A 27,775-nucleotide genomic window follows, 5' to 3' on the forward strand; every position below is an offset into this window, starting at 1 on the left:
TGCAAATGAAAGCAACCAAGGTGGTATTATTTTATTTATGCATTTATTTAATTTTGATACTTCCCTATACCAGGGGTACCAACTTGAATAAAATATAGAAGGGGTTTAGTGAGCACCACCTCACATAATCAGTCACATGCTGTGGTGTGTGCATGCCATTTGAATGCCAATGCCTATCAACTGGGGGGGGTGCCCCCCTCAAATATTTTATTGGGGGGGCAAAGACCCCTCGGCCTCTACGAGTTGGCTCCTATTCCACGGGTCTCAAGATGGTTACAAGATAAAATAACAATATGAAAACAAAAAACACCTCCCCAACATGTAATCCCCACCTCCCTATCACATTTTTAAAGGACATTACATGTCAATCAACCAAAGGGCTGGTTCAAGAGGTGTGTTTGTCCCTAGCGCTGAAAGCTGAAAAATGAAAGCTGTTTCATCCTTTGTATGAATTCTTTGATGGCAAATGAGATCAAAGCTGTCCCGGAAGCTCGTTCCACATTCCACGCACTGATAGGGTTTGTCCCCTGTATGAATTCTTTGGTGGGAAGTGAGATTGGAGTTCTGACTAAAGCTCTTTCCACATTCCATGCACTGATAGGGTTTCTCCCCTGTATGAATTCTGCGATGGGAAGTCAGATGGGAGGTGGCACTGAAGCTCTTTCCACATTCCACGCACTGATAGGGTTTCTCCCCCGTATGAATTCTGTGATGGGAAGTTAGAGAGGACCTCTTCCTGAAACTCTTCCCACATTCCATGCACTGATAGGGTTTCTCCCCTGTGTGAATTCTTTGATGGGAACTGAGTTGAGAGCTGTCCCTGAAGCTCTTCCCACATTCCACACATTGATAGGGTTTCTCCCCTGTGTGAATTCTTTGATGGGAATTAAGAGAGGAGCTGTCCCTGAAGCCCTTTCCACATTTCACGCACTGATAGGGTTTCTCCCCTGTATGAATTCTTTGATGGGAAGTGAGATCAGTGCTCCGAAGGAATCTCTTTCCACATTCCACACACTGATAGGGTTTCTCCCCTGTATGAATTCTTTCATGGGAACTGAGAGAGGAGCGATCAGTGAAGCTCTTTCCACATTCCACACACTGATAGGGTTTCTCCCCTGTATGAATTCTTTGATGGGAAATGAGAGAAGAGTTCATACTGAAGCTTTTTCCACATTCCGCACACTGATATGGTTTTTCCCCTGTATGAATTCTTTGATGAGAAGTGAGATGGGAGCCCTGAGCGAAGCTCTTTCCACATTCCAAACAATTGTATGGTTTCTCCCCTGTATGAATTCTTTCATGGGACCTGAGTTCAGAGCTCTTCCTGAAGTTCTTCCCACACTCCTTGCACTGATAGGGTTTCTCCCCTGTATGAATTCTTTGGTGAGAAGTGAGATGGGAGCCCTGAGCGAAGCTCTTTCCACATTCCAAACAATTATATGGTTTCTCCCCTGTATGAACTCTTTGATGGGAAGTGAGATGGGAGCCCTGAATGAAGCTCTTTCCACATTCCACACACTGATAGGGTTTCTCCCCTCTGTGAATTCTCTTATGCTTAGTGAGATCGGATCTCTTACTGAAGCTCTTTCCGCATTCCACACAATGATAGGGTTTCTCCCCAGTATGAACTCTTTGATGGGAAATGAGATGGGAGCTATGAGTGAAGCTCTTTCCACATTCCACACACTGATAAGGTTTCTCCCCAGTATGAATTCTTTGATGGGAAGTGAGTGAGGAGCTATCAATGAAGCTCTTTCCACATTCCACACACAGATAGGGTTTCTCTCCAGTATGAATTCTCTGATGCTTAGTGAGATCAGTGCTCGTATTGAAGCTCTTTCCACATTCCACACACTGATAGGGTTTCTCTCCTGTATGAATTCTCTGATGGGAACTCAGATAGGAGATCGTAGTGAAGCTCTTTCCACATTCCAAGCACTGATAGGGTTTCTCCCCTGTATGAATTATTTGATGGCAAGTGAGATGGCCACTGTGACTAAAGCTCTTTCCACATTCCCCACACTGATAGGGTTTCTCCCCTGTATGAATTCTCTGATGGGAAGTGAGATGGGAGCTCTTACTGAAGCTCTTTCCACATTCCATGCACTGATAGGGCTTCTCCCCTGTATGAATTCTTTGATGGGAAGTGAGAGAGGAGCTCTGAATGAAGCTCATTCCACATTCCACACACTGATAGGGTTTCTCCCCTGTATGAATTCTTTGATGGGAAGTGAGATGGGCTCTCTGTCCGAAGCTCTTTCCACATTCCATGCACTGATAGGGCTTCTCCCCTGTATGAATTCCTTGATGGGAAGTGAGAGAGGAACTCTGACCGAAGCTCTTTCCACATTCCATGTACTGATAGGGTTTCTTCCTAATGAGATTTCCTTGATGGGAAGTAGAGTTGGAACTTTTTCCATTTTCAAGATATTTATACAGCTTCTCCATTGTGGGGATTTTGTCATGGTCACTCTTGTTCTTGATTTCCAGTACATCACTATCTGCAATAAAGAGAAATGGATTAGAGCCTCAGGGAGGAATTAATGTAGAATACTTGTTAAAACTGGTCAAAAAGAATGTTGAATCCACACCCTGAAAACGCAGTAAGGTAAAGGTAAATGTAAAGGGACCCCTGACCATTAGGTCCAGTTGTGACCGACTCTGGGGTTGCGGCGCTCATCTCGCTTTATTGGCTGAGGGAACCGGTGTAATAATAATAATAATAATAATAATTTTTATTTATACCCTGCTCTCCTGTAGTAAAGTTAGTGTTTGTTTGGTAACTGTTCCTTGTTCAAGCAACAAGAGTGAGGCCTTGTGGGTAACCAACAAGCCACAAGAACCATGGGAAATAAGTTTTGTCCCTTTAACCCAGACTAACAGGCATCCAGGGTGGGAAAGGTTTATTATGGGAAAGGAAACCCCTGGTTTAATGAAAGGTTTGACACCTGGGTCTGAAGTTATGTGCATTCCCTCAGTGATGTTATCTGTCCTTGATTGCCTGGGAATGTGCATCTGCATAGGCTCCACGGAAAGGGAGGAAACTCCTTTGATTTAGGCTCTGGGCTCTTAATGGGTCCAGCTGCCAGAAGTTAGATTGATTAGCCCGCAAGCCGGTCATTGGCGAATTTAAAAATAATCAAGAGTTATGATTGGTTTCGGGGGTTCCGACGCCACGGGCAAATTGGGGATAAAAGATCTTGGAAATGGCTGAGAAAGCGCGCTCTGCAATCCGCAAATCGCCCGGCTGCTGATGTTCCACCTAAGTAGCCGTCCTTTCGTCCTTTGTGATGGAGAATTGCTGAAGCCTTTGCCTGCGGATCACTAGAAGGACTCTAACTATCCTATTTGTCATTTAGTCGTGAGTATGTAAGCTAGTTAGATTTCACAATGTTCTTGTTTTCTTGCTTGTAACTTACTAAAGATGTGCCTGCTATTTTAGCATGTTTTCTTATGTTCTTTTAAAATAAATTTTAAGAAAGAATCTGTTTTAGTTTGTGTGCCTTTCCGGGGGAAAAGCTAATTCCTAGCCTTACGCTTGGTTGCGCTCTACCGTAGAAATTCTGTCTGCAAGTCTGTGGATACAACTTGTGGAGTGGGGGTAACCAGTAATAACGGGGCGCAGCCTTCTCCCTGGGTTGTGGCTCTGGGTTCCCTGGGACAAAGGGAGTGGTGGCAGCTTTACCGGTTCTATTTGGTCCTGTTTCTGTAAAACGTAAGCGTGCCTACCAGCCCTGCTCAAGAAACCTGATCTGGCCGGAGAGCAAAGACAGGTGAGGGAGGAGCGAGCAGTTGGGGCAAGTTTACCACACCTCCCCAGCCAAGGCCGGGCTCAGGGTGGCTAAGAAGCAAAAATAAAAACAAGTTGAATGAATACAACTTAAAAACAAGATTAAAATACAACATTAAAATATTGAAACGTTAAAATATTAAAATGCAGCCTCATCACAGGAGGAGAAAGGAAAAGAAAGAGGGGGAGGGAATCAAATTGGCTCCAAGCCAAAGGCCAGGCGGAACAACTCTGTCTTACATGCCCTGTGGAAAGAAATCAGATCCTGCAGGGCCCTGGTCTCATGAGGCAGAGCATTCCACCAGGCCGGAGCCAGTGTTAAAATGGCCCTGGCTCTGGTTGAAGCCAATCTAACTTCCTTAGGGCCCAGACCATTAGGGTGTTACTATTTATGGACCTTAAGGTCCTCCGTGGGGCATACCGGGAGAGGTGGTCCTATATGTACGAGGGTCCTAGGCCGTGAAGGGCCTTAAGGGTCAAAACCATCACCTTAAATCTGACCCTGTACTCCACCGGGAGCCAGTGCAGCTGGAAAAGCACTGGGCGAATATGGTCCCATGGCAGAGACCCCGTGAGGAGCCTCGCTGCAGCATTCTGCACCCGCTGGAGTTTCTGGGACAGCTTCAAGGGCAGCCCCGCGTAGAGCGAATTACAATACTCAAGCCTGAAGGTGACCGTCGCATGGATCACTGTGGCCAGGTCGGGGCGAGAAAGGTAAGGGACCAACTGCTTGAAGTGGCGAGCGTGGAAAAATGTCGCGTACAGCTTCCAGGTCATGTGGCCAGCATGAGTAAGTTGCTTCTGGTGAACCAGAACAGCACACGGAAACACCATTTACCTTCCCGCCAGAGCGGTACCTATTTATCTACTTGCACTTTGACGTGCTTTCGAACTGCTAGGTTGGCAGGTGCTGGGACCGAACAACGGGAGCTCACCCCGTCACGGGGATTCGAACTGCCAACCTTCTGATCGGCAAGTCTTAGGATCTGTGGTTTAACCTGCAGCGCCACCCGCGTCCCTAACGCAGCAGTTCACATTTTAAAACAGCCAAACACCTTTCTCAGGCAACCCACTCTTGGGTTGGTGGAGAGCAAAGGTTATGGAATCCCTTCCGTTTCCAACATCACTCTTCTCTTTGGACAACCAAAGACTGACAGGAGCAAAAACAAAAAGTGAAAACCTGACAGAAGCTACTTCAACTTCCATAACAACTCTGAAGTTTACAGTTAAAATGGCCTCGATAGTTCAGACCAGCCTGATCCTTGTTTAAGAAGCTGCAACTGGAGGAAGATCATTCACAGAAAAAACAGTAATTTACTGTTCAAGGTTTTTTGTGGGAATATTGTAATCCCAGGTGTTGTATGGGGCGCTGTTGAATTCTGTGAAAATATATGAGGTTCATCACACACAGCTGTTTTGAATTTAAAGAGATATTATGATCCCACTGGGAGCCTTACCAAGAGAGGCCACGATCCTACGATTCTCCTCCATGATGTCCTTATGCAGAGCTCTCTGGTCAGGATCCAGCAACGCCCACTCCTCGTCCGTGAAACGAACAGCGACATCTTCAAAGCACACTGGACCCTAAAAGAAAAAGGGAAATGTCTTCCTCTGAGACAGCAGAAATATAATCTGCTACACAATGCTCTGTTGTTTCCTTCCTGTAAATTGTGGTGTTGTTTCAATAGGATTGCTTTGCTGCACATTTTTAATATGGATGCTTATTTTAACGCTTTAATGGAATTATTTAATTCTGCGTTTTAATTATGGGTATTGGTCTTTGTGCAAATAGGTGGTACTCCACCTGGTGTTTTTCAAGTCATTCTGCCTACGCAAGCATCCAAGTTTCCCAGATGGAAGGATCCACTTTCCCCTCTCCTTGTGAGTTGTTCTGGGGAGGTTTCATCCCAATGCTCTAAAGCCAAATTAAAGGGGTTCATGGGGGCATGGAGAGGGGGAGGAATGGGGCAGGCCCCATTTTGCAGTGGACAGGGTTGGGTAGGTGAATCCTGGCCACTATTTGTTATCGTCTGTCCACTGCTTAGAAGCCTATTTTAGCATTCAGTGATGAATATAGAAATACAAGAAGCCTAGTTTGGATGTCCTTCTGTCTTGGGTGATCTAGTTGAGACTCCTGCAATGCAGGGGGTTGGACTTATGACCTTTGGGGTCCCTTTCAACTCTAGGATTCCATGAAAACTGCAACTACAGATTAATCCTACTGGCGACATTCAGAAGGCTGGTGTCACAGAGTTATCTGGGCAGGAAATCCCACAGTTCACAGCTGGAGTTAACTCTTTATCAGCAAGAACACATATTCACAGACTTGGCTGAGTTTCAGGCCTAATGAGAACAGCAGCTCATTCCCTGAGGGTCTGTCAGTTTGCATTGTCAATCAATTAATGGACTAGTTGTCTAGGTGGAAGTTTCTTTAGTGTGGAGGTATATGAAAAGTAAGATTAGGTAATTTGTTTAAGTGGTCTTGTAAAGAGGTGCTCTGTTGAGTATTCTGTTGGAGAGGTTTGCTATGAAGTGATGTTTTCAGGTCTTGGTTTATATATTTGAGTGGAGTTTAAGATAAGGTAACGTAAGGTAAGGTTTATAAGATAGCTGTTTTCATAAGTGAGTTGCGTCTTTTCCTTAACTGTGTCAGGTTTCATAGGTACTGTTTTGTTTTATAATGTGAGGGACTACATTTGAAAAACGTGAGTTGGTTTTTCAGGAGTCAGGATGTTGTTCTGCTGCTCACAGAAGCATCTGGTCAGACTGTTTCGTCTTTGGTCTAGCAACCAAAGGCTAGGATTTATTCTTGTAGAAGGAAAGTGTACATGCAATGTTTTTCATAGAATCATAGAGTTGGAATAGACCACAAGGGCCATCAAGTCCAACCCCCTAGAGGTGTTTTGCATATCAATACTTCCTGCACCTAATAAATGGGGGGGATTGTCAGTCTGCATTTATTAGTGCAGAAAGCATTGATCTCTTTCCTATTCTGATTAATTCAAGAGGGTTCTGGAAGCTTTTCTGCATAAGAGAAATAAGCAGAAGGTTCCTGATGTTTGGGTTATTCCTTCAGAGAAGCTGAGTACAGCTAGTTTAAAGTGGTTCTCTTATCTCTTCTGTAAAGGTCAGGAGCCTCTTTCTCTTTTGCTCTCTCTTCCTTCTGGTGTTCTGTACAAAGTATGCTGAGTGTTAAGGTTTAGACTTATTATGTTATGTAAGTAAAGTCTGCTGCAACTGGATTTCTTATGGACAGTGCCAATCTACTAACTATATATTGGAGTTCTGCTCTGGATCAATATTGAGTCGAATTCCATGTCAGGGTCTTCCTCCACAAAATCAGTTGCTGAGAGTGAAGGCCCCCAGCTCCCCACAGCTTTCCAAGTCCCTTCCTCTCTGGGGTTGCTTGCAAGCGATTGAGCAGTGCACCAATGTGCAGCCTGCCTTTGCTCCTCCATTGTCAGACGTCTCCTGGTTCTGAGAGACAATCAGGGAAGGTAGCTTCTGGCAGAAGGAGAGGGAGCCCCCGGTGGCTCCTCCTTCTCCTAACTCATCTCTGCCTCTCAACCTTCCTCTCCCACTTGCCTCCTTCCTCTTCTGCCTCTGATTCTGCACTGCATTCTGCCACAGAGTCTCCCAGCTCACTAAGCCCTGTTTCCCCTTCAGCTTCTGACACCTCCTCTTCCCAAGCTTCTCCCTCTGACCGCCCATCCTTTCTCCACCTCCACTCCTTCGGCTCTGAGCCATCTTCCCTTCCTGGTTCCCCGGCTGCTTCCTCCCACCATTCCTCTGTGCCCAACCAGTCCATGACATTGCTCCATCCCTCGGCCTCTGTCCCCACAAGGCAGCTTCCCCTGACCTGATCTGGTTCCAGAGCCGCTGCTTCCCTTCTGCCCCCATGAAAAGGCGGATCAGGAGGTCTTGCCGGCATCATTCTGTCTCCTGAAAGAGAAAACAGGTAAGCAGGATGCCAGGAGTGCCTGCTTCTCTCACAGGGGAAACAGGGCATCTCTAACTACAGATGGGCCTTTGAGAAAGCCTTACCTGCTGAGTGCAGTTGGACATTTGTTTCATATGTTTGTTGTGCAGAAATATGTCTCCCCTGTTCTAGACCCTTGGCCCCAACAGTCACCCCCCCCCAAAGAAAAAACAAGATGAAAAGAACCCACAGATTAGTTGGGAAACCAACAAAAGGAGACCAAAAGGAGAAAACCCATCATTCACCTTACCCAGTGGTGTCTCTCTGGTGTCCAACGGAGGCCTCTCTGTCTCACAGGAATCCATGTTCATTTCTGTAAAATGATCATTTTCCTGAAAGACCAACAAGGATTCAAAACAGAGAAAGGTGAGAAATATTACAAAGAGAATGAAAAAGAAAAAAACTTTAAGAGTGTTAGATCTCATTCCATGGATGCCTTCCCAGAAAAAGGATAGGTCATCAGTAGGTCATTATGGGATGTTTTCCATCCTGTTTGGAGGCCTTGGGAGTACCCAGAGGATAGTCTCTCTCACCTGCTTTCTCTCTGCCTGCTTTCTGTCCTCTGCCTGACTCAGGAGGAAACCTTCGGCCAGGGCCACCGCCTGGGAACTGGTCTCCGCTCCACAGTCCCTCACCCAGCTCTCCATCTCCAGGGGAAGGACAGCCAGGAACTGCTCCAAGATCACCAGGTCCAGCATCTCAGCTTTCGTGTGCTTTTCCGGCTTCAGCCACTGACGGTCAAGGTGGTAGAGTCGGCTGCAAGCCTCTCGGGGTCCTTTGGCCTCCTGGCAGCAGAACTGCCTCAACTGCTGGCTCTGCACCTCTGAGCAGAGGGTGTCCTCCTCACCCAGGATCTTCTGCACAGAGTTTTCCCAGAATCCCCCACTGCTCCCAGTTTGGATGGCATGGCCTCTTTCTGTTCCAGGGCCAGCTGAGTCTTGCTCATCCATCTGTGCTCTCAGGAAGCCTCTGAGAGATTGGAAGGAAGCCTTTGGTCTTCTGCAAAGTTCTGTCTGTCTTAAGGAGAGGCGCTAGCAAATCCTACAAAGCAAATACATTGTTCTGTTACAAAAGCTGTACAATATCAGGAGAAGAAAAAGGTTCCCTGAGCAAGCATGGATGAGTCTTGCTGGGAACCAGGGTAGGACTGCACCACAGCCCAGACTCGGAGCTATCTTTCTAAAAAGGAGGAGGAGATGTAGGCCTCTAGAAGGGAGATTGTGGAAATGTGGAGGCAAGCGAAGAGATTAATGTGAGCCTTATTTAAAGAAGCTAGATTTCTATCTGCTAGATATCCCTGGGGGCTCTGAATAATTTTTTTTTCTGGAAGGGGGGCGGTAGCCTCCTCCCCTCCCCCCCCAACAAAGATCTAAAGGAAGGAGACAGTTCCTGTGACCTCGCCCCTCCCTGGCAGGACCCCCTGCTCCCGGGGTCTGCCCCCCCCCCACATGAGCCACCCTCCCCTGCTGCATCCCTGGGACCCCCCCCTTCTCCCCACTGCACCCTCGGGGGGGGGGGGAGAGGAGACTCACCAGATCCCAGGAGAGGATTGCCCTTCCCAAAGGAGTAAGCAGCGTCTTTATACAAATGCAGGACATACAGTACTGTAGTTGCAAACCTCGCGCAACCCCGTCCCTCCCTGGCAGGACCCCCTGCTCCCAGAGGCTCCCCCCCCCCCACATGAGCCACCCCCCCTGCTGCAGCCCTGGGACCCCCCCCCTTCTCCCCACTGCACCCTCGGGGGGGGGGGAGAGGAGACTCACCAGATCCCAGGAGAGGATTGCCCTTCCCAAAGGAGTAAGCAGCGTCTTTATACAAATGCAGGACATACAGTACTGTAGTTGCAAACCTCGCGCAACCCCGTCCCTCCCTGGCAGGACCCCCTGCTCCCAGAGGCTCCTCCCCCCCCCAATGAACCAGCCTCCCCTGCATCCCTGGGACCCCCCCCTTCTCCCCACTGCACCCTCCGGGGGGGGGGGGAGAGAGGAGACTCACCAGATCCCCGTGGAAGAGAGCAAGGCAGCCTTTGCAATAGCAGAAATCAACCCTGCCCCCGCTTGCAGGAAGGGGAGGGAGGGATTTTTCCTCTGGAGGACCTGCCCCCCCTTACTTCCTGTCCTCTCTAGGAATGCAGCTCAGTTCCCTTTAACCCTTGCAAAGTCGAGTCCACCCCGCTCAGTCCTCTCTGCCTTTTCTTTTTTCTTTTTTAAATAATATTTATTAGAAGTTTTATCGTTATAGAACTCGGGTTGTGCTCCAAAGGCTTCGGGTTCCTTTTGCTGAAGCCAGGAGAGCTGTGGCTTGAGGCGCGACTGGCGGTGTCTGCGCAGCTTGCCCCGAGGCAGCTTGGCCGGCCGGGTGGGCTGAGGGAACTCCTTGGCTATGCAGACAAAGTGCGGCATCACCGCCTGGTAGCTCGAGTAGATGCGCATCAGCTCTGCGGGCTTGGCGGCGGCGGCGGCAGCCATCAAGCGGGGGAAAGAGAAAAGCAGCAAAAAAGGGAACGCCGAGAAGGAGCGGGCAGGCCAGAAAACCAGTGCCCCGAAGAGCGCCTCGCGCTTGGGTCTCGCTTTGTGCTGCTGCTCAGTGGCGTAGCGTGGGTTGTCAGCACCCGGGGCAAGGCAAGTAATTTGCGCCCCCTAACCCGTGGATTTGCGCCCCCTAACCCGTGGATTTGCGCCCCCTGGGCGCAGTCAGACACGACTGAACGACTAAACAACAACAACAACCCTAACCCTCAGATGTTGCGCCCGGTGCGGCCGGCCCCCCTGCACCCCCCACGCTACGCCACTGCTGCTGCTTATTCTTCTCTGCCTTGAGGCGTTTCTCTCTAATGCGAGGGAGACCCGGGCGAAAAAGGCGGGAAAGCCGCCGGAGGTGGGATGAGAGGGTGGCTTCTGCAGCTGAAAAAGTGCGCTGGGGAGGAGGGTAAATCCTGCTGGTGGCGGGCAGAAAGAAGCGGGCACTCCGCTGGTGTCCCTGCGCCACGCTCTCTCTCTCGCCTGCCCACACAGGAGCTTGCTCAGGTGACATGCAATGCCATTTAAAGGCGGTGAGGCCCAGTGGCGTAGCGTGGGGGGTGCAGGGTGGGCCGGCTACACCGGGCGCAACATCTGGGGGTTAGGGGGCGCAAATCCACGGGTTAGGGGGCACAAATCCACGGGTTAGGGGGCGCAAATTACTTGCCTTGCCCCGGGTGCTGACAACCCACGCTACGCCACTGGTGAGGCCGCTTCACTTCCGAATGACCCTCACTCGCACCACCCCTCTCCCTCGCCGCCGTGGGGGGATTGCTCTTCCAAGGAACGGCGGAAAGACCCGCCAGCACCCACCGCAGAAACGGCGGGGGAGGGAGCGAGGGAACCCAGAAGGCGAGGCGGAGTGGGGGAGGAGACGAGGGACAAGCCAAAACACGTCGCCCCTGCCTGCTGGGGGGGGGGGTTCCTGGAGAATAAACGGCCCCTTTTTTGCAGGGGGAGGCGGCGATGGCAGCCGGGAAAGCAGACATGGAATAGGCACGATGGGATCCAGTGGCGTAGCGTGGGGGTGCAGCCGCACCGGGCGCAACATCTGGGGGGGGGTGCGCTCGCACTCGCAGCTCTCTGCCCCTACCTGGCTCACTCACTCTCTCTCACTGCAGTGCTGGCTGTGCGAATCCGATCCGAGCCGCCGGGTTGCTGCCCACTGTGGAGGGGAGGGTACCAGGCGTGTGGTGCGGTGCGGAGAGAGAGCGAGGGACTATCTGGGGGAGGGACAGTGCAGCGGGGGGGGGGGGGCGCAAATTACTTGCCTTGCCCCGGGTTAGGGGGCGCAAATTACTTGCCTTGCCCCGGGTGCTGACAACACATGCTACGCCACTGATGGGATCTCCCGACTTTCTTACTTTTTTAAAAACTTTGAAGCAGCCACAGGGGAAGCATAGAATCATAGAAGTCTGACTTCGATCATAGAATTGTAGAGTTGGAAGGGGTCCCAAGGGTCATCTAGTCCAACCCACTGCAATGCTAGGGGATTTTATTAGCAGCTTTTACGGGGGGGGGGGGTGTTAAGCGCATGAGTGTGGATTTAAACCCCGCTCTCCACATGGTCTGTTTCCTTCCTCTTTGCAGCCCCAAATTCTGGCTGCTGTTACCCCACCTGCACTGGGGACGATTTTCACACGCAAACACGACTTAAGACGGCAAAAAGACCAGTGCAGACATACATTGTGTCGCTTGCAAAGCAGTGCTTGGTTTTGTCAACCCGATTTGGAAGGAAGATGTCTTTGGGATGGTTGGTCTGGGGCTCTGCCGCTTCAGTCCCCCCCCCCCAACCCTAGCCTTCTGCAAAACTGATCCCCACATCAATTTTCTTGATTTCCCCCCCTAAAAACTAGGTGCACCCTATGGTCTGGTGCGCCCTATGGAGCGAAAAATATGGTAAGTAGTTAACCCGAGGTACCACTGCACTCTAAAAGATCACACCATATTTTCCCATGATTACTGGTTGGAGTCTTTAAAAAAAAAACATTTTTTTTTAGCAAGTTTTACACAACAAATTTAAATTCAAACAAATATTTCATCTCATCATGGAGGATTCCCTGGCAAGGCCTCCTTCTACCTGCCTTGCCCCCCCCCCCCCGGGTCTCCTCATGAGGAAGCTGTGCCTGGAGGAAGAACTGTGAGGGTAGAGACTCCCATCAGGCAAGGCCTCCTTCCACCTGCCTTGCCCCCCCTCCGGCCCTGGGTCTCCTCATGAGGAAGCTGTGCCTGGAGGAAGAACTGTGAGGGGAGAGACTCCATCAGGCAAGGCCTCCTTCCACCTGCCTTGGCCCCCCTCCCCGGTCTCCTCATGAGGAAGCTATGCCTGGAGGGAGACCTGTGAGGGGAGAGACTCCATCAGGCAAGGCCTCCTTCCACCTGCCTTGCCCCCTCTCTGTCCCTAGGACTCCTCATGAGGAAGCTGTTCCTGGAGGAACTGTGAGGGGAGAGACTCCATCAGGCAAGGCCTCCTTCCACCTGCCTTGCCCCACCCTCTAGTCTCTGCTTCTTATGCTTGGGGAGAAGCCAGAAGGGGCCACTCTTGGATTCTGAAAGTGACTAAGAAGAAGAAGAAGAGTTTGGATTTGATATCCCGCTTTATCACTACCTGAAGGAGTCTCAAAGCGACTAACATTCTCCTTTCCCTTCCTCCCCCACAACAAACACTCTGTGAGGTGAGTGGGGCTGAGAGACTTCAGAGAAGTGTGACTAGCCCAAGGTCACCCAGCAGCTGCATGTGGAGGAGCGGAGATGTGAACCCGGTTTCCCAGATTACAAGTCTTAACCACTACACCACACTGGCTCTCCAAGATGGACATGAACTTCGTGTTTCTGCACTGCAAATAATTTGCACCACTAAAACCTGTAAAAGACAGGTCAGAATCCCACCTGGTTACTCACGAGCAACCACCACCCACATCTGACAACTATCCGGTAGTCATTGCTGTTGCTCCCGTGTAGCAGTGGAGAGCGGTATGATGGATCAAGAGGATACTGGGAGTCTGGAGGAGCAAAGAGCAGCAGGCAGAGGGGCTACAGGCAGATGTGCTGGGGAAGAGGTGGCGTGGAACATAGCAGCCCTGAGGCAGAGGAACGTGGAGCTGGAAGCGCACGTCGCTGAGCTCTCAGCGAGGCTGGAGGAGCGCAGAGTGCAGGACCAGCAAATCAGAGCAGCTCCGGTGGGGAGAAAAGTACCATCTCTGGTGAGCAATTTTGGTGGGAACCCTCAAGAATACCTTGCCTTTAAGACTGAGATTAAAGATGCCTGGACTTACAAAGGAGGGAATTTGCTAATGATGAGGAGAGGGTGGCATTCATAGTTTCCCATTCAGAAGGGGCAGCCCGGGAATGGGTTAGACACCTAATAGCGGTGGGAAACGATGCCCCCCAGGACTTGGGGAAATTTTATGAGGTGATGGACGCAATTCAGGAGGTGAAATTCAGGGGGATGTCACACAGCAGGAGCTACTGACCCTCAAGCAGGGATCCCTGACTGTTTGCAGCTATTGGTCACGGTTCGCAATGCTGGTGCACAAGCTGGATTGGGATTTGTTGTCTGAACCCATGCAGGCGCTCTTTAGGGCAGGCTTAAATTTTGACATTAAGGATGAGCTCTCCAGGGGACCCTGACCGAGATCCATGGATGAGCTGACCAAGGCGGCATTATCTATTGGTGTTCGGCAAGAGGCGCGTGTACAGGAAAGGCGGGAAGTCAGAGGGGTTATATTTATTCTTTGCATAAATTGCTGCACCTCTATTTTTAGTTTTGTCTGATGATATAAAGTCCATCCCCAGTTGTTTGTTCATCAAGACTTTTCTGTTTTCTTGCTACATGTGCTTCTTGCATATTATGTCCAAATTCTCTAGTCACCTAATCAACAAAGTTTGTAACTCCATCCCTAAAAGAGAGACTTCTCTGGCTTAATTTGTTTTTGAGAAACCCATGCTTTCAACCTGTATATTTATGTTGTGAACCACTGTGAAATCTTCAGATGAAGGGCACATAAATTTTAAAAATGAGAATAAACAAGGATATTGACAAGCTGGACCATGTACAAAGGAAGATGACCAAGATAATCTAATATTATTTATGTATTTATTTAATTTGTATACCATCCTATACCAGGACTGCTAACCTGAATAAAATATTGGGGGGGGGGGGCAGGTAAGCCCCACCTCGCATAATCAATCACAGGATGTGATGCAGGCACACCATTTGAATGGCAATGCCTATCAACAGGGGAGCAGCCCCCTGAAATTTTATTTTGTTTTTGTTAAAAAAAAAAATCTGATGTAAACAGCATTTATCAATCTCAAATTACAATTACAATTCAAATATATATCAATTATAAAGCAAATTATACATTTTGTGTGGCCTCCTGCATGGCAGATTTCAAGGTGAGATAATTTTATTTCATCCTGCTTCTGAAATCTTAATTAATCCAATTATATTCTGTCTTGATCTTAATCCCTTATCAGCAGCTTCAAAGTTTTTGACTTCCATTCGTATTAACACATTTGTTAAATTTTATTTCTGCAAGATGAAGTCAGTATCCCCTATATTTCCTGTGTGTGATGTTTATTTTATCCTTGTTTCTTCCTCCTTCCTCTCCATCATGTCCTGCACAGCATCGCTACTTCTGCTCTTTTCCTTTGTTCCTAGAGAATGAACCTGTAATTTCAACTGTGTCACACACCATCTTTTTGTTGTTGTTATTGTTTGAGTCTACATAGAGAGTAATTTGGTGTCCTGCCAAATCTCTAGCAAGACTCCACCTACTGCTTCTCGTCCAACTCTCTCAATTATGATCTGGCGTCCTGCCAAAGCCTTGGCCAATCTTCAAAGATCAAAATCCAGGTCATCCCATTGCAATACAGTGGAGATTCAATGTTTTAAATTCATTTCAATTTTCTCACACTGCTCTATTTTCTGTTGTACTTCGTAAGTATAATCCCATTCTTCTCTTGCCTTTTATCAGGTTGTTAGCATTCAAGAGGGGGGGGGTTGCTGAATCATTTATGTAGCAAACATGATATATATAAAGAAAGGGTAAAAGCTCCCTCCCCCTCACATACCACATTTTACATCGAAGGAAGTCTTCTTTCCAGTTTGAATCATTATGGCTTTGTAGCTGTTTCAGTTTAAGGGTCTGGTGACTTCTGTTTCAGTGTATCTGAAGAAGTGTGCATGTACACGAAAGCTTATACCCAGAACAAACATAGTTGGTCTCTAAAGTGCTACTGGACAATTTTTCAATTTAGCAGTTTATGATATTTTCCCATCTTTTACAGCACGTGTCTGTATATTAGTTCTAAATTTATTCTAATAAACAGAACTCCCTCTGCTTCTTAATGGCTGCGTAGGAGGGTTACAGATAAGCAAAGTGCTTTTGCACTCAGCGCCTCCCTGCCGCTCAGATTCCATGCCGGAGCAAGAGCCAGGTACCGAGATGATCTGTGAGTGAAGCTAACTCCCCCTGGGTCCTGGGGGGAGCTTGAAAGGAAAATTACTTTCAAATAATCCATGTTTATTCTTTGCTAATGATCACCACTATAGTGGGAGTGGCATTAAGGCAGACCGGAACCGGAAGTCCAGCCCCCTAAAATATTTTATAATGGGAGGGGGCAAAGACCCCATGGCCTCTAGGAGTTAGCTCCTATAGCCTACACCCACAAGTCTCAGGGTGGTTACAACATAAAAACACAATATAATAAAACGAAAATACACATACACAAAAAACACCTTACACTCTCCCTCCAAACATTTTAAAAAGGCATTAGATGTCAATCAGCCAAAGACCTGGTTAAAGAGGCGCATATCTGGCTGGCGACTAAAGCAGTATTATGAAGGGTTTTTCTGCCCTTCGTATGAATTTTTTGATGGGAAGTGAGAGAGGAGTTATCAGTGAAGCTCTTTCCACATTCCACACACTGATATGGTTTCTCTGTATGAATTCTTTTGTGGAAAGTGAGATAGGAGCTCGTACTGAAGCTTTTTCCACATTCCACACACTGATATGGCTTCTCCCCTGTATGAATTCTTTGGTGGGAAGTGAGATGGGAGCTATAGCTGAAACTCTTTCCACATTCTACACACTGGTAGGGTTTCTCCCCTGTATGAATCTTTTGATGGGAAGTGAGAGAGGACCTCATACTGAAGCTCTTTCCACATTCAACACACTGGTAGGGTTTCTCCCCTGTATGAATCTTTTGATGGGAAGTGAGCGAGGACCTCATACTGAAGCTCTTACCACATTCCACACACTGATAGGGCTTCTCCCCTGTATGAATTCTTTGATGGTAAGTGAGATCGGTGCTCCGACAGAATCGCTTTCCACATTCTAAGCATGTATAGGGTTTCTCCCCTGTATGAATTCTTTGATGGTAAGTGAGCTCAGTGCTCCGACAGAATCGCTTTCCACATTCTAAGCATGTATAGGGTTTCTCCCCTGTATGAATTCTTTGATGGGAAGTGAGAGAGGAGCTCTGAATGAAGCTCTTTCGACATTCCACACACTGATAGGGTTTCTCCCTTGTATGAATTCTTTGATGGGAAGTGAGAGAGGAGCTCTGAATGAAGCTCTTTCCACATTCCACACACTGATAGGGTTTCTCCCCTGTATGACTTCTCTGATGGGAAGTGAGATGGGCACTCTGACTAAAGCTCTTTCCACATTCTAAGCATATATAGGGTTTCTCTCCGGTGTGAATTCTTTGATGGAAAGTGAGATCACTGCTCCGACGGAAGCTCTTTCCACATTCCAAGCAATCGTATGGTTTCTCCCCTGTATGAATTCTTACATGGGAAATGAGATCGGTGCTCCAACGGAAACTCTTTCCACATTCCAAGCAATTATATGGTTTCTCTCCTGTATGAATTTTTTGATGGGAAGTGAGGTCAGTGCTCCGACAGAAGCTCTTTCCACATTCCACACAATGAAATGGTTTCTCTCCTGTATGAATTCTTTGATGGGAAGTGAGATGGGAGCTCTGACTGAAGCTCTTTCCACATTCCACACACTGATAGGGTTTCTCCCCTGTATGAAATCTTTGGTGGGCAGTGAGATGTGAGCTCTTTCTGAAGCTCTTTCCACATTCCACGCACTGATAGGGTTTCTCCCCTGTATGAATTCTCTGATGGGAACTCAGAGAGGAGCTTGTACTGAAGCTCTTTTCACATTCCAAGCACTGATATGGTTTCTTCCTAATGGGATTTCTTTGATGGGAAGTGGAATGGGAACTTTTTCCACATTCAAGATATTGATACGGCTTCTCCGTTGTGGAGATTTTGTCACGGTCACCCTTGTTCTTGATTTCCAGTCCATCACTATCTGCAATGAAGAGAAATGGATTAGAGTCTCAAGGAGAAATTAATGAGCAATAGTAGTTAACATTGGTAATAGAGGCATAACACAAGTGGTTTAGATGGATGGTTTTACTAAAGGGTTGGGTGCATTTATTTAAGGGATTCAATTGACATCCTTAGGGGAACCTGTGATATATAATTTAAAATATATTTTAAATGCGGCGCCCTGAAAAGACTCAGTTTGACTTCTAATAATAATAATAATAATTATAAATTTTATTTATACCCCGCCCTCCCCAGCCGAAGCCGGGCTCAGGGCGGCTAACAGCAATAAAACAGTACAAAAGTACAGCACAAACAACACTCTAAAATCATTCATTATAAAATTAATTAATTCAAGCCACTGGCAACCATTGGGCCAGAGCTCCGCGAAGATTGCCGAGGGAGGGAGTCAGGCTGTGCCCTGGCCAAAGGCCTGGTGGAACAGTTCTGTCTTGCAGGCCCTGCGGAAAGATGTCAAGTCCCGCAGGGCCCTGGTCTCTTGTGACAGAGTGTTCCACCATATCGGAGCCACGGCCGAAAAAGTGAGCCGCAGCCACGAAAAAGGAGCGCGAGGCTCCCCTCTGGGGGGTCTCGAACAACACGGGGGTCCAGAGGCGTCACGAAGGCTCTGTGAACCTCGAAACCCCAGGAGGATTATCCTGGGGGACAGAGTACCCGGTGGTGCTATGTGTGCTCTCCTGTTTTTTAGTTTTTAAGAGGATTTGAGGGGAAGCAACAAACCCTATGCTATGAAGCCTCAGGCTCCAAGTGAAAGCAGCAGTTAAGAAGCTGGATACAAATAAGGCAACGAAAGCAACAACAAATAGAAATTTGGCCAAGAAATTTGGCTAAGAAAACCAGCGGAATAAGAAGACGTGGGGAGAAAAGAGAAGGAGTCCACTGCAGCAGTAAGAGTAAATTGAGTATAGCGGAAGGCTGGGAGAGGAAAGAAAGTAAGAAAGTAACCGCAAAGTGGGTGTAGCAGAGAGACCTCAGAAATCTAAGGCAACAAAATGACTGAAAATATCTTAATGGACTAGAGAGAAGTGAATGGAAATTCTTTGTTTGTCCAGGTTGGAGTGCGTTATGCCAGCGACTAGTTTGGGACACATAAGTGAGACCCTGCAATCAACCCTCTTGCTTGCCTGTTTAAACAGTACCCATTTTAAATTGTGCTTAAACTGTGATTTCCGCCTCCCACGTTTAAACAGTGACTGTTTTATGTTTGAGGCGTCTGAAGGACTAAAAATTGAACTGGAAATAAGAGGAACTGAAACGCTGAGAGGCAGCGTCTCTTTAAGGAGGTTTGGGAGGAGAACATGAACTGTATGAGGAGAGTTTGAGAATACAGCGGGACTCTCCGCCGCCATTTCACACTTTGTTTCCTCCTCCTTCTTTAAAGTGGTACACAACAACAACTAATTAGGAGAAGATGGACGCTGCACTTTAAGCGATTGAATTACCGCTTTAGTCGGAAGAGACTGGGGGCAAACGGACAAGGGGAAAAGGAAGGAAGGCTTAAGTAGGACCTTCCGTTACCCCGGGGAGCTCCTCTCCTCGTGGAGCTCCTTCCGCTTAGCTCTGCCTCTCTTCCCCGTTTCTGCTCTCGCATTAAGCCTCGCCTCGTATTCTGTTACTGTTCCTGAGAACTTTTTGGTTGTGTGTCTTCCCCCTCACCTTTTTTTTTCTTCCCGCGGTTTCTTCTTGATCTTTTCCCCTCTCCTTCCCTCTCCTTCTTTGTATTTTTTGTATTTTAAGAGTTAAGACTTGGAAAGCAATTAAGGCGCCACTGTGTGGGGGTAGAGGGGAACTATATGGGAAGAACTACATCGGAAGAATAAAGAAAGTCAATATCTCAGCTTTGCAACCTCTAGGGGTGGGGAAAATCTTACTAGATAATTAATATAAGGCAACTAAGGCACCACCCTGTAGGGGCAGAAGGGAACTACACTAGAAGAACTACATTGGAGGAATAGAGAAATTCAATATCTCAGTTTAGCGACCTCTAGGGGTGAACATTTTTTTACTAGTTAATTAATATAAGCTGAAATACAAAATGAAAAAGGGGTGGGAACGCCAGTAGAAAGGAGACCATCCAGACAAGAAAATGGGAAAGAAGGGAAAGAAATCAAGGATTGTGACATCTTAATGGCGTAAATAAGGAAAGAATTTAAACATAATGAACAATATATCGAGAAAAAGTTATTAGAAGTACAGGATACATTGGATAAGAGATTGGAGGGGGTGGTGGGTGAGCTGACAGGAAAAGTGAAAGATTTGACGGTAAGATCCAAAGCTCTTGAGGACTCAATGAAGAGGGTGCAAAAAGATATGAAAGAAAGTAGGAAGGATATGGATAGGCTTAAAATAGAGGTCAAGGAGATAAATAAAATACAGGAAGAACTGTTGGACAGTATGGCAATGACTCAGATGAGACAGAAACAATCAAATCTGAAATTCAGGGGGATCCCAGAGGACCCAAATGAAAATATAAGACCTAAACTGGTTAAAGAACTGGCAGCTTGGTTAGATATGAAAGAAGAGGATATGGAATATTCAATAGCAAACATCTTTCAGATAAAAGTAAGATCCTCTAAAACTAGAGGGAAGAAACTGCCAGGAGACATATTAGTTATGTTCAACTCTTTGGACATGAGGAATGAAGTATTGAAACAGAACTATAACAAAAAGTTGTGTATTCAGGGAAAACCAATTATTATATTTAAGAGATTCCTTCAAGATTTCTTCGAAGGAGAGATCTTTATAAAAAATTAACCAACCAGTTGAAGACAAATGGGATCCAATACAGATGAGAATTCCCGGAAGGGATTTCATTCTATTTTAAGGAAAAAAGATTTAAACTATCCAGTCCTCTAGAGCTGGAAAAATTTGCAAGAAGGTACGAAAAGGAACTGGGAAGGATGGGGGGATGGGAGGAAGGGGGGGAGTGGATGGGGGGAGAGGGGGGAGATGGAGGGAGTGGGGAGGGAGAAGAGGAAGAAAATTCAGGAGAAGAAAAAGAAGAGACAGAAGATAAGGAACAGTAGATCTAACTTAGATTTGATAACCTATTTACTATATATTAACCATGGCTTTAAAAATACTGTCGTGGAATGTGAATGGGCTTAATAATAAAAATAAAAGGAACCAGATTGCCCACGTATTATTAAAGAGGAACCTTGATTTAATTTGTCTACAAGAGACCCATGTAACAAGGAAGCATAAAAGAATCTTAAGCAATAAGAGATTAGGGTTGGATTTTGTGGCATCAGATAATGTTAAAAAAAGAGGAGTGGTATTATATATAAAAGTAAAGCTCGACCCAAAATTAATTTATAAAGACGAAGAGGGGAGAATGATAGTAGTACAAATCACTTTTCAAGGAGAAAAGATAATTGTCGCTGGAATATATGCGCCTAATGATAAAAAGTCCAGTTTTTTTCGGAACTGGGTAATAAGTTAATAGACTGGATGGAACAAAAATTGATATTGATGGGGGATTTCAATGGAGTGGTTCTACCAAACTTAGATAGATCAATAAAAAAGCAAGAAATGAAGGAAGGCAAATTACCCAGAACCTTCTTTGATTTGATGGATAATATGGGATTAATTGATGCCTGGAGATTTAAAAACCCTACTATAAAACAGTTTACCTTCTTCTCAAACCCAAACCAGTTGGGGGAGAATAGATCATATCTGGATCTCGAAGGAACTAATGCAAAGTTTACTTAAATCAGAAATTCTCCCACAAACCATATCAGACCACAATCCAGTATATATGGAGATAAAGGGAAAGGATTCTAGACCATTCAGATGGAGAATGAATGAAAATTTATTTAATGACCAAAAGATCAAGGCGAAAGAGACAATCAAAGAATATTTCAATTGGAATCTAAACAAAGGAACATCTATAGAAATGGTATGGGATGCAGGAAAGGCCGTTATGAGAGGCTTCCTAATCCAGAAAAATAGCCACCTAAAAAAAGAAAAAGAGAAAAAGAAAGAAGAAAAAGAGAAAAAGAAAGAAGAAGAGATGAAATAATAAAACAAAATATAAAGATGCTACAAGCTCAATTTTCTATGGTAGTGAACCAGGAGATTGAATGGAGGATTAAAAAGATGAAACAAAATAACTTTGAATCAGCGAATAAGATAGGGAAATACCTAGCGTGGCACTTAAGAGAAAGGAAAAAACAAAATGTGATATGTAGGATAAGGGATGGAGAAAGGACAGTGGAAGATCCAATAGAGATAAAAAAGATATTTCAGAAATACTATAAGGAATTATATAAAAGAGAAAATGAAATAGATAATGAAATAGAAGGATATTTGGAAAAACATCATTTGCAACAAATGACGACTGAAGAAAGAGAACAATTAAATCAGATAATTACAGAAGAAGAGATCAGGAATAAAGAAAATGAAAATAGGAAAAGCACCGGGGCCAGATGGCATATCGGCCAAGTATTATAAAATATTAAGTGACCAACTATCACCAATACTATGTGAAGTTATGAATAACATCTTAAAAGAAGGGAAAATTCCAAATACTTGGAAAGAAGCCTACATTACCTTAATCCCTAAAAAAGATGCGGATGGCCTCGAGGTGAAAAACTATTTAATCGTTATTAAATTACGATTATAAACTATTTGCCGACGTGCTGGTGGAAAGACTAAAAAAAGTGTTAAATAAAAGAATCCATAAAGACCAAGCGGGTTTCCTACCGGGGAGACAACTAAAAGATAATGTAAGAACCGTGATAGATATTACTGAATACTTGGAAAGCAGAATAGATAAGCAGGCAGCGCTGATATTTATAGATGCTGAAAAGGCATTCGATAATATCTCTTGGCGCTCTATGAAGGAAAATTTGAAAATGATGGGGATTGGAGAAGGATTTAGAAAAGGTATTGAAACTATTAATCAAGAGCAAAAAGCCAAACTTATAATAAACAATAATATATCAGAATCTTTTGATATTGCTAAAGGGACGAGGCAAGAAGAAGAAGAAGAAGAAGAGTTTGGATTTGATATCCCGCCTTTCACTCCCTTTAAGGAGTCTCAAAGCGGCTAACATTCTCCTTTCCCTTCCTCCCCCACAACAAACACTCTGTGAGGTGAGTGGGGCTGAGAGGCTTCAGAGAAGTGTGACTGGCCCAAGGTCACCCAGCAGCTGCATGTGGAGGAGCGGAGACGCGAACCCGGTTGCCCAGATTACGTGACTACCGCTCTTAACCACTACACCACACTGGCTCTCAGGGTGTCCTCTGTCTCCCCTGCTATTTATAACAGTGCTGGAAGTATTTAATAAGAGGTTAAGGGAAACAATGGAGGTCAAAGGAGTGAAGGTAGGAAGTAAGGAATATAAAATGAAAGCTTTCGTGGATGACATAGTACAGTGGTGCCTCGCAAGACGAAAAGCATCCGTTCCGCGAGTCTCTTCGTCTTGCGTTTTTTTTTTTTTTTTTGTCTTGCAAAGCAAGCCCATTAGCGGATTAGCGGATTAGCGCTATTAGCGGCTTAGCAGATCAGCTGATAAGTGGCTTAGCGGATCAGCTGTTAAGCGGCTTAGCGGCTTGGGAAAAGGGGGGGGGGAGGAAAAAACCCCCCGCAGGAACTTGCAAGACATTTTCGTCTTGAGAAGCAAGCCCATAGCAAATTCGTTTTGCGAAGCACCTCCAAAACGGAAAACCCTTTCGTCTAGCGGGTTTTCCGTCTTGCGAGGCATTCGTCTTGCGGGGCACCACTGCCACTGTATTAACATTGGAAGACCCAAAGAATAGTCTGCAAGAAGCATTACAGAAATTAGAAGAGTTCGGCAAAGTGGCAGGTCTTAAACTCAACAAGAGCAAGACTAAAATGTTGACAAAAAATATAAGCAAAGAAGATATAGTAGAATTAGAACAAAAAACCGGAATTATGGCAGCAAAGAAGGTGAAATATCTCGGAGTATGGATTACAGCTAAAAACATAAACTTATATAAAGATAACTATGAGGCAGCTTGGAAGAGTATTAAGAAAGATCTAGAAATCTGGGAGAGACTGAAACTTTCTTTTTTGGGGAGGATATCAGTTATTAAAATGAATGTCTTGCCCAGAATGCTATTTTTGTTCCAAACTATTCCAGTAATTAAAGGGCTGAAACAGTGCAAAGAGTGGCAAAGGGATATATATTTGGCAGGGATATATTTGGCGAGATATATTTGGCAGGGAAGAAGACCGCGAATAAAAATGAAAATATTGGTAGATAAAAAAGAGAGAGGAGGTTTCTCATTACCAGATCTGAGTTTATACTATGAAGCGGCGTGTTTAATGTGGGTGAAAGATTGGATAAAACTGGAAAATACTGACATTTTGGATTTAGAGGGCTTCGATAACAGGTACGGGTGGCACTCGTACCTGTGGTATAAGAAGGTGAAAGTTCATAGAGGCTTTCTAAATCATATAGAGGACCAATAGAAGGGGAAGAAATGGAGGCAGTGAGAGATTTTACTTTCTTGGGCTCCATGATCACTGCAGATGGTGACAGCAGTCACGAAATTAAAAGACGCCTGTTCCTTGGGAGAAAGGCGATGGCAAACCTAGACAGCATCTTCAAAAGCAGAGACATCACCTTGCTAACAAAGGTCTGTATAGTTAAAGCCATGGTTTTCCCAGTAGTGATGTATGGAAGTGAGAGCTGGACCATAAAGAAGGCTGATCACCAAAGAATTGATGCTTTTGAATTCTGGTGCTGGAGAAGACTCTTGAGAGTCCCATGGACTGCAAGAAGAACAAACACATCCATTCTTAAGGAAATCAGCCCTGAGTGCTCACTGGGAGGACAGATCCTGAAGCTGAAGCTCCAAGACTTTGGCCACCTCATGAGAAGAGAAGACTCCCTGGAAAAGACCCTGATGTTGGGAAAGATGGAGGGCACAAGGAGAAAGGGACGACTTATTTACAGGGTGGTTGCAATACCACCAGGTAAACGACTTGCTAAAAGAAGACAAAAAGAAATTAGGATTTGAAGATAAAAAATCTAAATTTAATGTGGAAGTTATAGAAGGTAAAAATAAAACTTTGTCTAGGATGTATAATCTCTTATTGGATTGGTACACAAAAGACGAAGAGGTGACCAAATGGGCCATGGATATTGCTCACAATATTGATTTTGTAATGTGGCATGAATTGTGGAATGTTAATATGAAGTTCACGGCGTGTACGGCATTGAGGGAGAACCTTTGGGAAATGATTTATAGGTGGTATCTCACACCAGTGAAGTTAGCTAAGATTTATAGACTGAAGAGTAAGAAATGCTGGAAATGCGGAGAGGTAGAAGGTGATTTCTACCATATGTGGTGGACATGCAGTAAGGTGAAAGGCTTTTGGGAACTGATTTACAATGAGCTTAAAAAAAAAGTTGAAATATACTTTTCCAAAAAAACCTGAAGCCTTCCTGCTAGGAATGACTGGTAAAGAAATTAAAAAAGAAGATAAAAATCTATTTCGATATGCCACAATGGCCGCAAGAACCATGTTAGCACAAAACTGGAAAATGGAGGTAATACCTACTATAAGGGACTGGCAAGTCAAGATGATAAACTATGCTGAGCTAGCTAAAATAACAGGAAGATTAAGGGATCAGGACGAACAGAAATTTCATGAGAATTGGAACAAATATTTGACGTATATAAGAACTAATTGTAGAACCTTGACGACACTGGTGGGACTGGAATAACTCTAACAGCGAATGGCTAATAAGTAAAGGAGATAAAATATGTGATTCCAAAATTTATTTGATACTTACCAAAGGAGTGGAGGAAAGTCTAAGGCTCGGTGGAGCTTAAAACAACTATGTAATATGTGTATGATTCATGGACTGGATATGACACATGTAACTTATGTATTATATTTTGTATTTGTTTATATGTATATATAATGATAAACGAATAAAAATTCATTTGGAAAATAAAATAAAATAATATATATATATTATTTTTATTAGTTTTTGCACATATTTTCCAACATTACAGCTTTTCACAGCCTTAGACTTCCTTCAACCCCTTCTAATGGTTTTCTAAATTTCTGTTTTGCATTTTTGTTACTATTCTTTTTTTATATATACATGCTATTTTTACTATTCTTTTATTATTGTGCATAAAAAAGAATACAAAAACACACAAAGAAAAATACATAAACACATAAAAACAATCTGCCATTTCCAGATTTGTCAGTCTTTTCTTTTGTCAATCAAAAGCTTATAGAAGCAAAAACAAAAACAGAAAGCCTACTTTAGACAGAAGCTACTTCAACTTCCCTATCGACTCTGAAGTTTACATTTAAAATGGTTTGGGTAGTTCAGACCAGGCTGCTCCTTGTTTAAGAAGCTGCAAGCAGAGGAAGAACATCCACAGAAAAAAACAGTAATTTACTGTTCAAGGTTAATGGTGGGAATATTGAAATCCCAGGTGTTGTAGGGGGCGCTGTTGAATTCAGTGAAAATATATGAGGTTCATCATAGAGAGCTGTTTTGAATTTAAAGAGATATTATGATCCCACAGGGAGCCTTACCAAGAGAGGCCACGATCCCACGATTCTCCTCCATGACGTCCTTATGCAGAGCTCTCTGGTCAGGATCCAGCAACGCCCACTCCTCCTCCGTGAAGCGAACAGCAACATCTTCAAAGCACACTGGACCCTAAAAGAAAAAGGGAAATGTCCTCCTCTGAGACAACACTGTTGTTCACCACCACTCCTTGAGCTAGGACATTGTTCCACCCCTTGGCCTCTGTCCCCACAAGGCAGCTTCCCCTGACCTGATCTGGTTCCACAGCCGCTGCTTCTCTTCTATCCCCATTCAGAGATGGTTGAAGAGGTCTAGCCAGCATCACTGTGTCACCTGCAAGAGGAAAAAGGTAAGGGGGAGGCCCAGAGTGCCCGCTTCTCTCACAGGTGAATCAGTGCATCTCAAACTACAGAGGGGCCTTTGAGAAAGTCTCGCCTGCTGAGTGCATTTGGATGTTTGGGTGCATTTCAGATGTCAGTTGTGAAAAAATATATCTCCCCTCCTCTGGGCTCTTGGTCCCAACTATCTCCCCCAATAAAAGATGAAAAGAACCCACAGATGAGTTTCAAAACCATGGTGAATTAGAAAAGCAATGATTAAAAAATATATAAAATAAACAGGGTTTTTTAAAATTTAATTTGGATTTTTAAAAATTTAAATCTGATTTTTAAAAATAAATTGCTGTTGGAGGAAAAATCTTTCTATTGATAGTTTTCTATTTAAGTAACATTACAGTTCAAAGGCTATTCATAAGGAAATAAGGATTTGTTTTTAATTATGTAGCATGAGCCTTTATATACAGTGTCTAAATTTTTTGGTAAATGAATTCCATTAATCCATTCACAATGTCATGCAATTCCAGAGGTTTCTGTAAGAATATTTGGGGCAGTTTTTCTAACATGAAGATATTATCACAGATGTTTGTTTTTGCAGTTCTTAAAAGAGTGAATTTGTGTCCGCAAAGAAATCATGCCTTTTCTTCACAGGAAAAATGCTATAAAATAAACATACAGAGTTGAGGAGAAAACCTTAATCCCATTCTCCCTTTGAAAATTTATATACACAGAATCAACCCTTTACTCTTAAATGCTAAATTCCAAGAAGTTCAATGAATAGATTGTTTGGAGTAGAATAGATCTGCTGAAGTAGCTAAGCGTGAAGCAGTAAAAATGAAAGTGCAACCGGGATCTGTAAGTTCATGGTGAGACCTTGACGTCAACTTGGCCAGTCGACTAATAAGAGTTGACGGGTTCCAGGCCCTTCTTCCCAGGGCTCAACTGGCACTGTCCAAACAATAAAATCTCTAACTACTGTACGTCAGTTAAAAAAAATGGATACATATGCTGTAATGTTTTAGTTAAATAAACTATTTAAATTCTTATTAAGGAAATGATTATTTATTTATTTTTCTCCTTCCAATAAAGTACAGCAGAAAAGTTGTCCAAATATAAACAGCTATCTTAGGGATCCTGACAATAATTCCATAATTATCTACCGTATTTTTCGCACCATAGGGCGCACCGGACCTTAGGACGCACCTAGTTTTTTGGGGGGGAAATAGAGGAAAAAAATTTTATTTCCCCCCCAGGT

The 27,775-nt window shown here is 44.9% G+C and overlaps 2 protein-coding genes across 3 annotated transcripts in view; both read right to left on the reverse strand.

Moving 5' to 3' along the window:
- On the reverse strand, nt 1-26,494 carry LOC310675510 (uncharacterized protein). 2 transcript variants are annotated; one of them, XM_083436261.1, is made up of 8 exons: nt 9,765-9,869; nt 9,533-9,577; nt 9,302-9,346; nt 8,303-8,810; nt 8,020-8,101; nt 7,650-7,732; nt 5,248-5,374; nt 1-2,501 (listed from the first exon to the last, which is right to left on the reverse strand). In XM_083436261.1, the coding sequence occupies exons 4-8, from the start codon at nt 8,717-8,719 to the stop codon at nt 358-360; spliced, it is 2,853 nt and encodes a 950-aa protein (XP_083292387.1). In that variant the 5' UTR covers nt 8,720-8,810; nt 9,302-9,346; nt 9,533-9,577; nt 9,765-9,869; the 3' UTR covers nt 1-357. The 2 variants fall into 2 exon arrangements, with proteins under 2 accessions (XP_083292387.1, XP_083292388.1); XM_083436262.1 differs by lacking the exons at nt 5,248-5,374; nt 7,650-7,732; nt 8,020-8,101; ... (2 more) ...; nt 9,533-9,577; nt 9,765-9,869 and adding an exon at nt 26,191-26,494.
- Nucleotides 1-27,775, reverse strand: part of LOC310675501 (uncharacterized protein) — a 176,103-nt gene that overhangs the window by 144,754 nt on the left and 3,574 nt on the right. The window lies entirely within an intron of this gene.

Source organism: Podarcis tiliguerta (genome assembly GCF_965153285.1).
Source record: "Podarcis tiliguerta genome assembly, chromosome: 4".
Classification (NCBI taxonomy): domain Eukaryota; kingdom Metazoa; phylum Chordata; class Lepidosauria; order Squamata; family Lacertidae; genus Podarcis; species Podarcis tiliguerta.

Coding starts and splice junctions, on each gene's coding strand:
- LOC310675510 (XM_083436261.1), bottom strand. CDS start 8,719: ATGGATGAGCAAGACTCAGCTGGCCCTGGAACAGAAAGAGGCCATGCC. Junction 8,102..8,302: donor AGCAGGCAGAGAGAAAGCAG/GTGAGAGAGACT, acceptor TTGGTCTTTCAG/GAAAATGATCATTTTACAGA. Junction 7,733..8,019: donor CACCAGAGAGACACCACTGG/GTAAGGTGAATG, acceptor TTTCTCTTTCAG/GAGACAGAATGATGCCGGCA.